This window comes from Meleagris gallopavo, chromosome 5, assembly GCF_905368555.1.
Source record: "Meleagris gallopavo chromosome 5, MGAL_WU_HG_1.1, whole genome shotgun sequence".
NCBI classification, from domain to species: domain Eukaryota; kingdom Metazoa; phylum Chordata; class Aves; order Galliformes; family Phasianidae; genus Meleagris; species Meleagris gallopavo.
The window spans coordinates 36,273,681-36,283,793 of NC_139408.1; the positions used below are offsets into that span (position 1 = coordinate 36,273,681).

General features: G+C 54.5%; 1 protein-coding gene across 3 annotated transcripts; it reads right to left on the bottom strand.

The window, feature by feature from the left end:
- Positions 1 to 851: 851 nt before the first annotated feature.
- NKX2-1 (NK2 homeobox 1) lies at positions 852 to 9,087 on the bottom strand. 3 transcript variants are annotated; one of them, XM_085225225.1, is made up of 4 exons: positions 8,962 to 9,023; positions 7,039 to 7,117; positions 4,594 to 4,970; positions 852 to 4,056 (listed from the first exon to the last, which is right to left on the bottom strand). In XM_085225225.1, the coding sequence occupies exons 3-4, from the start codon at positions 4,958 to 4,960 to the stop codon at positions 3,386 to 3,388; spliced, it is 1,038 nt and encodes a 345-aa protein (XP_085081351.1). In that variant the 5' UTR covers positions 4,961 to 4,970; positions 7,039 to 7,117; positions 8,962 to 9,023; the 3' UTR covers positions 852 to 3,385. The 3 variants fall into 3 exon arrangements, with proteins under 3 accessions (XP_085081351.1, XP_085081353.1, XP_085081352.1); XM_085225227.1 differs by lacking the exon at positions 7,039 to 7,117 and having other exon boundaries at positions 8,962 to 9,087; XM_085225226.1 differs by lacking the exons at positions 7,039 to 7,117; positions 8,962 to 9,023 and adding an exon at positions 5,962 to 6,924.
- Between the last annotated feature and the right edge of the window lie 1,026 nt (positions 9,088 to 10,113).

Sequence of the window (10,113 nt, forward strand, 5' to 3'; positions counted from 1 at the left end):
TCTCTAGTGCTTAATAAAGAGATGAATTCACCTTTCTGTGGAACAAGTAAACAGACTTTAAACTAAGCCGACATCAGACAAAGTGGAAACGAGTTTATTTAATCGAAACTAAATCTAGTTTAAGAAAGATAAGTCAGTGTACATAATAATCCATTACAGTAATTACACCCACCACCAAATATGTGTTTATGAGGTTGCCGAGACACAATAAAATTCATTTATTTCCCCGAGATCTGTAATGAGAAGTCACCGGCTGGGTGTCTGCCGCACATGCCAGCCCCACCAGTTTTTTCCAGGGACTGAAGGACGTATTTCTCGGCTCTTTTAAGGCCTTTCAGTACTCTTCAGCTGTGAACGTCTGAAAGGATGCACATATTCATTACATCTGAAGGGGAAATGTCGACTTCAGCACAGCGGTGTCCACCTCGACCATGTGCGCTATCTCCGTCAGAATCACAGCATCGTTTAGGTTGGTAAAGACCACCAAGATCATCTAGTCCAACCAAGCCCCGATTGAAGAATCAGCCGAGTGCCCCCCGGTCCCTCTCCCCTCGCAGCGTCGTGGCACCTCCGGGGATCCCCAGCACCTTTCCCTTTGAGCAGAACTACGGGCACCGAGGGGCTGAGCTTAACGCGTGTGTCCGAAAGGAACGTGGGCTCGGTAGAGAAAGGGGGGAAAAAAAGGAAAAAAAAAAGGAATACTCTTTGGGTTAGTTGAGACTGCCCCTGTGCAAAGCGGGACGTAATATAAAGAATGAAAGGTCTCGAAATTCCTGCTAACACACGTGATGTTCTCTAGTTAGAAATAACGAGTGGGTGGCGGGGGGGGGGGGGGGGGGGAGGGGATGGGGACGACGACGGGGGACGAGGGGGGCAGAAAGAATCCGATAATCTTTTTATTCATTCTGTCTATTTCCCTTATTCTCCATCCAAACCGGCACTTGGTGTCCGAGTAACGCCGGTTATCTTATATCAATAAAGGGCTTTCGAAAGCCGCTACTTAAGCTGGAGGTTGGTTTGTTTTCATTCCGGCAATCTGCTTGCTTTCTCCTCAAAAATATGAGCGTTTCATAATACCTCTGTAATGCAGAAAGCTTTCAATGACTGCGAGTAGCTTCCGTGGTTTAACCGGGGGGGTCTGGAGGGAAGGGAAAAAAAAAAAAAAAGAGAAAGAAAAAGAAGAAAAAAAAAAAAAGAAAAAAACGAAACTGAACAGCAAATGCAAAGGTAACGTACTGAGAGAGCCTTCGGGATGGGGGGTTCTTTTGTTACACTCACAAAGGGGATATTTGTGACCCGAGACATTAAAAACGACAAGAAGTTCAGGATTGTCCAATATGAGCTGCTTCACAGGATATACTTTATATATTTACAACGGAGTTAATACCAAATTGCTCGCATTACCCATCAGATTTATCTTACAACTGAAGGTACCTCGGTTTCCCGGCCGGGCGCACACACGCACACACGCACACACTCACGCCTTCTGCATCTGCTTCTTTACTCAATTCCCAAAGCGCTACGAAAATAAAGAAGAAAACAAAAGGGGAATTAAAAAAAAAAAAAAAAAAAGAGAGAGAGAAAGAGAGAGAAAGAGAGAGAAAAATAAAAAGAAAAGAAAAAAAAAAAGTAAACAGAGAAAGAAGGGGGGGAAGGAGGGGGGGAGGAAGAGTGAAAAAAAAAGGAAAAAAAACCCAAAAGCCCAACCTGTGCTACGCTGAGCCGCAGCCTGCCTCTAACCCCCCGCCTGGAGACTGGGATTGGCGCTTGCGGGAGAGCTGCATGGCCGTCTGTCTGCCTGGGAGGTGTGTGCGGGTGGGAAATTCAGTACAGCCCTTCAAAGAAAGTTAATCCAAACTACAATTCGTACACAATAAACTATCTTTTTATTTGGATTATAAATAAGGTGACTGTATTTCCCTTAAAATACAAGTACATAGGAAAACCTGGTAAAGATTGTTCTTTTCCTTTCTTTTTTCTTTCTTCTTTCTTTTTCATTCATTCATTCTTTCTTTTTTCTTTCTTTTTTTTTTTTTTTTTTTTTTAACAAGGTATTTTAACTGGACGCTCTTTAAAACGGCCGCACGCCCTACACTGCCAGCACGTTCGTCGTTAATTTGTTTCTAGTGGCACCAGACTTCTCCCTTCTTTCTCTTCCGCGCCTTTGGCATTTGGCTCTCTCCTCCCGGAGCACTTCGCTTTCTCCGGCAAAAAGGACCGAGGACCCCTCCGCCCCCGGTAGCGGCAATGAGTTCGGGCCCGACCCCATCCCCTGCGGCCCGGGAGCTCCGCACTCTCTCTCCGCGCGTTCACTCGGCGCTCGGCCCCGCGCTCCGCCGCTTCCCGCCGCGGTCCCCCCGAGCGGGGGCGTCCCGGAGCCCGCGGCGTCCCGATCCGGTTTCCATCCAACGCAAAAATAGAGATGGGGGAAAGGAGGGTCAGGAGGGAGCGGAGAGGACGTTTAAAAAAAAATATATATTCGCAATGCGTATAATTTATTAGAAGCTTCTTAGGAACTATATTTAAGCCAAATATCTACATAAGTTACAACAGGAAAAGGCGGCGTGCGCAAAAAACAAACTGCCGGAGAGTTTACGAGGGGACGATCAGTGTCCATAAAAAAGAGGGGTGGGGTTGGTTTGGTTGATTGTATTTTTTTTTCTTTCTTTTTACAACAAAATATACAGGATGCTAAAAACTATGGGTTTAGTCCAACTTTTGACAGCATTATACAGCTACAGGTTCACATCAAACGTAAAAGAAAAGCCAAAGCCTCGTGTGGCCCCCCGGCTCCATCGCTGGGACGGGGCTGGGAGCGGAGCCGGGGGATGGGGGAGGTTGCTCTGTGGCTGCGTGCCGCGACTGCGTTTTTGGGAAAAACCCCAACCCCATCCTCCCCAATCTCTATATTTACATGCAAGTCCTAGACGCTGGCAAAGGGTCCATCTGCAATCCGAGCCTTCGGGCCATGCCTACCGACGGGCCCCTGTCTGCAGACTGCTCCGTGGTTATTGGTCAGAATTGGTTTAATACCCCACACAGCAAGTTGGGGGGAAACGGGAAAAAAAGAAAGACCCAAAACCGTCACAGTATCAGCGAACGGAACAAGAAGTCACTCTCTTCCTCTCTCTCTTTGGGGTCCTCAGAGAACCAATCAGTAAAACGAAAAAGTAAAAAGAAAATAAAAGAAAAGGAAAGGAAAAAAAAAAAAGCTTTAAGGGAAAAAGAAAGAAAGAAAGAAAAAATAATAAAAAAGCAAAGGAAAGCACCCAGTACTTTGGACAGGACACAGATTTGCGTGACTGGGAAAATCTGTTTTTTGATTTTTCTCTCTCTTTTTTTTTGTTTTGTTTCGTTTTGTTTTGTTTCGCTTTCTTTAATCCTTTCACCAGGTCCTACCGTATAGTAAGGTGGAGCAGGACATGGCAGTGCCATAGTCAGAAGTGGAAGAGTTCAGGTGAGACAAACTGGAGACTTGGCTCTGCAGGGAGGAAGGGCTGGCCGAGTGCTGTCCCATGTCGGGAGACTGCCCCGCACTGTTTGTCTGATGGCTCTGATGCTGTCCGAGGCTGTTGCCATTGGTGGCCACCGTGATGGTCGTGGCCGCCTGCTGCGGGTGGCTCTGGATGGCTGCGGTGGGGGTGTTGGAGCCCGCCTGGCAGGGCTTGCCATCCTTCACCAGCACCGGCACCGCCACCCTCCTGGGGGACTGCTGCTGCTGGCAGGAGCCGTTCTCCTGTTGCATCTGCTGCTGTGCAGCCTTGTCTTTGGCCTGCCGCTTCATCTTGTAGCGGTGGTTCTGGAACCAGATTTTGACCTGAGTCGGGGTGAGGTGGATCATGCTGGCTAAATGTTCCCTCTCGGGGGCGGAGAGGTATTTCTGCTGCTTGAAACGTCTCTCCAGCTCGTAAACCTGGGCCTGGGAAAACAGGACCCTCCGTTTCCTTCGCGGCGTGCTCTGCAGCGGGGCCATGCTCTTGCTCACGTCCCCTAGGGAGCTCAGGCCGCCCATGCCTCCCATGTTCATGCCCGAGGACGGCGCCATGAAGCGGGAGACTGCAAGGCAGAAGGGGCGCGCTGTCAGCGGCTCGTTTCGGCCCCGCGCTGCCCCCGCTCCCGCCGCCGCCGCCTCTCGCGTTCCCCCGCCGCCCGCGGGACCCCCTCACTCCCGGCCCGGCCCCGCTCGCCCTTCGCGCCGCCGTGTCCCTGCGGTCGTCGGCTCCCGCGGCCGGGGCTCCGCCGAGCCGGGCTCTCCCGCTCCCCCCGCTCCTCCGCGGCTCCAGCGGCTCCGCTTCCCTTCGTCCTGCCGGGGTCGGGGGAAGCGCTGGGGGCCGGGCAGTGCCGGGTTCCCTGGGGCTGTGTCCCACGCCGATGCTCTGCTGCCGGCTCCCCCCCTCCCTCCTGCCGACCCGGGAGCAGCCGCGAATCGCCCGGCGAGGGGGGACGGGGCCCGATCCACCGGCAGAAGAATGGACGGACCGGAGGGGGACGAGCGGGGTCCGCACCGACTTTTGCCCCCGACGCCCGCGGGGCAGAGGGGCAGAGAGGGACGCAGCCACCCCCCAGCGGACACCCGGCTCCGGGCTCACTTACTTGAGGAGAAGCGGGGATCCGGGTTGGTGCCGTACCATCCTGTCGCTGAAGCGCTGTTCCGCATGGTGTCCTGGTAAGGCGGGAGCTCGCTCATGTTGCCCAGGTTCCCATTGCAGTAGCCCCCCATCGAAGCGTGGGAGAGCTGGGGGACCCCTGCCGCTGTCATATGGTAGGCTGCAGTCACCGTTCCGTTGTGGCCCATGGGGTGTTGCTGCATGGCCGGCTGCGAAACCTGAGACTGTCTGTAGGCTGACAAGGGAGCCCCCAAGTTACTGCCCTCCATGCCCACTTTCTTGTAGCTTTCCTCCAAAGGACTCAAGATGTCAGACACTGAGAAAGGAGTCGTATGCTTTGGGCTCATCGACATGATTCGGCGGCTGGGGAAAAAAAAAAAAAAAAAAAAAAAAAAAAAAAAAAAAAAAAAGGAAGGGGAGGCAAATCTTTTTTTTTTTTTTTTTTTTTTTTTTTTTTTTTTTTGCCAAATATTCTGGTGTTGCCTTAACGCCGATCTTGTTGGATGTACACGTAACCGAGTGGACGAAGTCCGCCTTAATTGGATTGAGTGGAGGCTCAGGGCTGCCTTTCGTTTGTTTTAGCCAGACGCCAGGTTTTAGGCTGCCACCAGAGGCGGGGCATAGGCACTAAAGCAACAAGACAATAGAAGCCTACATCTTGCCCAAGATAATTAGCTTACATGCTGATGACAAGGTAAACACCTTTAAGTTTTACTTGTCAGGATTTTTTTTATGTCTTAAAAAAAAGAGAGAGAGAGAGAGAGAGAGAGAGAGCGGCAGGGAGATGGAAATAGAAAGAGATCCCGTGAGCAGAACTCATTTTATTTTTCTCAGGGGTTACAATATTGTGGACGGGTAGTGGAGAGCAGTGCCAAAAGCCCCCGTTTGCCCATGTGGAGGGATTTCAGATCAGCCGCCGGTGGGCTGGCAGACTGGCAGGCGGCCTTCGGGAGAGCTGCGGGCACGGGACTGCTGCCACTGGGCACACGGAGCAACCCTCCTCTGCTCCCCAGATCTGCCGGGAGGGGTCCGGCAGCCAGCGATCCGCGCACCTCCCGCTGCCCGGGCACCCCTGGCACCTGGTATCCCAGGAACCTTTCTGTACCTTCTAAGACCCTCGGAGTGAGACCCCTTGTGCGAGAATCGTTTTTCTCCCTGAACCCACAAGTTCCATTTACCTAAGGCTTTTTTTTTTTCTTTTTTTTTCTTTTTTTTTCTTTTTTTTTTTTAACTCAGAGAGAGGTGGAAGATGCAAGTTTATAAAAACGAGCAGCAGTTAAATTGCTCCGAGCGACACACTACTGAAACAGCTTAGAGCAAGACGTCTCTCCCTATCCCCAAAGGCAAAGGCTGCTCCAGGCTCCCGAGGTCCCTCTGAACCCGAAGCTGCTCTCTAAGGTTATTTATACAGCGCGGGAGCTGCATGAAGAAGACCTCTCGGGTCATCTGCCGCACCACCTTGCTAACGAACACCTGCCACTTAGAATGAACATCAATTTCTGCCATTTTCGGATCAGTTGTGGGATCCGGAGTAAGAACAAAAGAGAACCCACTCCCAGCTCCGCGCATACACGCGCGGCAAGCAGCCCGTCACAGCTCCGGGTCCCCACGCGCGTACCGCGGGGCGCTCCGGGAGGAAGGGAGGAACCTCCGCTGGGCAATTTGCACCCCGGCCCATAGCACCAGGAAACTCGTTTAATAAAGCGATTACCTGAATATTAAGGAAATTACAGAGAAGGTACAGTTAACCCAGTGACTTTGAAGTGTCAAGTAACTATTTAATAATTGCACTTGTAAATATATTGGTGCTCGGCTGGTTCGTGCTTAAAAATGCAAAAGTGCACTTGCTACCCGGGAATAACTAAATATCTTTGTCTAAAGTGGCAGCGTAAATAGCCGGTCGCTTTGTGACTGCGCTCGATATTAGCGCATAAGGATCATTTTGCCTCAATTGGGAGGCTCTCATTCAGCAGGCAAGAAACCGTTTAGGCGAAAGTAGGTTCCCGTATGAGAGTTAACATCCTTGAAGTGTAAGCCTCAGCCTTGATTACACTTTAGAGCTCCGCGAGAGGTGAGCTTTTCCACACACATACACCGGGGGACTCTCCTTCCATCAGGCTCTCGGCCCTTCTGGCCCCGCTTGGCTCCCCCCAGCCCCAAGATGGGCTTCTGGGGGTCTGCCGTGTCCCGAGGGCACAAGGGCCGTTTCAGGCTGGGGGGCGGCTGCTCTGAATTCGGCCTCTTTGCTCTCCGGACCTTCGGATCACCTCCTTCCAGATCCCCGGGACATTAATTTCCCCCTACTTCTCACTCCCGCGCTTCCCCCTCTGCCACCCTCCCCCCCCCTTTCCCGCACACCCCCCTCTTTCTGCGCGCGATTTTCAGTAAGATCTTCGAGTTTGTTCCTAAAGAGAGAGATATTAGACCTCACCTTGTGGGGTTTTGCTTGTTTGTTTGCTTCTGTTTCCCTCGGATTCCTCGCCCATCACCTCCGTGCCTGCTTTATTGGCCTTAAAGAACAGGAGGGTGTGGATAGAGGAACAAATAATACCGAAGGATCCACCGTCACAACAATCCCGGGAGGAAGGACGGTGGTGCCCCGCAGCCCGCGGAGCCGGGGCCGGGCTGGGGACTGCCCATAGTGCACTGTCCCGGGCACCGCCACTTCAATGAGGTGTGCTCGGCAGCCCCCGAAACGGTGCTTGGTGAGATGGAGCCGAACGAATCCGGCCCTGACCCTGCGCGGGGGCTGGCAGAGGGGAATTAGAGCGAGAGCAGCGGGGTGGAGATCCCTTAGTGGGCTGAGCGCTGTCTGTGAATACTGAGGATCTGCACCCCACAAGATCCCACCTGCACTTTTGAGCCCTTCCGGATCAATCCAGTGAGATGGAGCAGGGCAGCCCCTGATCCACCTTATCGCCCCAAGTAGCTCTGCAGGGCCAGTCGAGCCGCAGCTGCTTCTCACTGCTGCCCTTTCGGAGCCCACCCCTCTCCTCGGCCCCCACAGCCGGAGCTGTGTCCGCGCTCCCCTCCCAGGGGGGCGGGGGAGCAGCGCCCTGCAGGGCCCTGCTTGGGCTGCCTCTGGTGCTGTGTTCGTTTACCTGATGCTGCCGTTTAGGGACACGCTCGAGTTAAGAGGAAATACTAAGGAGGAGAGCAGGGAAGATGAGCCGCGTTTTGCCTGGTGGAAGCATTTTCATGAGAAAGGCATGGTCTTCACCCCGTGTTTGCAGAACGCGGCTACACGGACGTCCCTTCAATAGCTTCTGACCCCACACAATCCGTTTGATAACACTCGAGAGGTGGAAGAATGTGAGACTTTGTCAATCAAACGGTGCCAATCCCAATGGAAATGGTGCCACCAACACCGCAGCGCGTTTCCTCATCAACTGGATTGCGGGGGCTGGGAACTCAAGGAGCGCCTTTTGAAAGAGCGCGCAGGGCTCTCCAAAGCCAACAATGTCTTTTTTATGAGAGCCGCTGTGCTTCCCCGAAAGGAACCCAACGTGCTCGGCCAGGCAGCGCCGCGAGGGGCTGCTGGAGGATCCGCCACCCACTGCGGGGGGCACAGAAGGCTGCTCGGCTCCCACCCGGGCCCTTGTCCCAAACTCTTTTCCCTCCCCTCTAAGCCCCTCCGGAGCCCATGGCTCCCGCAGAGCAGGGAGCCATCCATCCCGGGCCCGGCCCCGAGCCAGTTTGGCTGCGGGCTCCGGGGGGAGAGGGGCAGGGGCCGAGCGATGCTTGCCGCGCTCCTCAAATGCAACTTCGTAACAGAAAGAAACGAACCCTCTCTGTGCTCACAGCCAGGTAGTCCAGCTTAGAACGGGTAAGGTGAGAGTTGGGATAAACTCTTCCTTTTGCGCTTGTTATTAGCAGAAGCATAACGTGCGCGCAGAGATTCAAATTCCCTTCCCAAAACCCCGAGCCTGCAAAGGGGAGAGATGCCCTGCGGCGCTGGGAGAGCCGGCTGCGGTACTTCCCTCTTGGCCGACCCTCAAAAGGACTTCAGCTCCGGTGCCGTGTGCGTGTCAGCGCACCCCCCCAAAGAAAAAGTGTGCCCGGCACACCGCGCCCGGAGCCCGGGGAGGGAGCGGAGGGGCCATTCTCGCAGCGGCCGCGCGGGGAGGCTCCGTGTGGCTGTGACCGCGGGCACATCCCTGAGCCTGAAGCACGGTCCTGCCGAGCGCTCGTGTTGGCGGGGCTCAGCGAGACAACTCCCCTTCGGGGAATAGCCACCCTTCCCCGGTCATTTTGTGAAGCTGAGGAATGCCTCAGTGGACAGGTCACAATCTCTTGTTTTGGGCTATGGATCTAAGCAAGCAAACTAAGCAAAGCCCCAAAGGGAAATTCTCACCCCTCTGCAGCGCACGCCCAGTTGCTCCTCCAGCTGCTCAGGGCGTGGAGCATTTCGCATGCAGGGCCCGCTTGCGAGGCTTTGCCCTCCTGAACCACTTCCCGGCTGGTGCCCGAACTCTTCTGACCCGATGCTCCGACCCCCGGCTTTTCCTCTGCCGGGCCGTTCCCGGCCGAGAGGACCAGGGAGGAGCCAGCAGTGAGGTGCCAGGGCCGGGCTCCGAGGCCGCTGAGGCGGGGGGGGCTCCGTGCTCGGACCCAGGGGCACGCCTAGGCCCGGCGCCTCTGCGCTGCCACGGGTGGTAGCTGCGGGCACGGAGTGCCGCCGGCAGCATCGTGCTGGGATGTGTTTTGGCACTTGCCCCGGCACCGTTATAATCAGCAATTAGAGCAGTGGCCTCGTTGCCACCCTGCATGCGATTCCCACCGCATCTGTAGATTGCCACAGCACTGTCAGTACAGATATGCAGGACTCATTGCGACCCCAAAGCATCTTTGGTGCCGTGTCAGAATGTGGTTGCACCGGAGGTGGCTGAGACAATTTGCAGAAAGTTATATGCTATATAGTTAAAAATATAAGCATGGTTCACAGAGACATAAATACACATACCTACAAACAGAATCCTGCCAGGATCGATCTATCTATCGGTTTTGAGATACAGCTATCAGTATATTACTTCAGAAAATGCAGGAGTTACGTGCTTGTGTCTATATACCCAGATACGCACACATACACGGCGGGGTGCATACCTTCGGGAGCGACTTTACACGAGCACATATTTGCGCTCGCATTTTTGATCTCCAGCTCTGTCGCCTGCACATATTGCCAAGAGGAAACCGACCTGCAGGTGGGCCACCTGCCAGCCCGTGCCCTGCCCTCTCTGAGACGACGGTGGCTCCCGGCCCGGCGCCGGTGGGTGCCATGCGGCCGCCATACCCGGGTTCGGGGGGAGCAGAACTCCACGGGAGGAATCGAAGCCCCACGAGGGAAGGAGCTCCCCGGCTGCCGGGAGAGTGGAGATGTGGCGTGGCCCCCCTCTCCCCTCGGGTTTGATTTGGACACTGCCCTTGGACTCGTGCTGCCACTCCGGGGCTCACCCGCACTCCCGAGGCTGCTTCTGGACCGGGGCCGCCGCCCCGCGCCCGCCGGGAG

Excerpts from the sequence above, each read along its gene's own strand:
- NKX2-1 (XM_085225226.1), bottom strand. The coding sequence starts at position 6,176 with ATGCGCGGAGCTGGGAGTGGGTTCTCTTTTGTTCTTACTCCGGATCCC. Across the intron at positions 4,971-5,961 it reads AGGGACCTCGGGAGCCTGGA|CCGCCGAATCATGTCGATGA; the intron begins GCAGCCTTTGCC and ends TTTTTTCCCCAG. Across the intron at positions 4,057-4,593 it reads GGATCCCCGCTTCTCCTCAA|TCTCCCGCTTCATGGCGCCG; the intron begins GTAAGTGAGCCC and ends TCTGCCTTGCAG.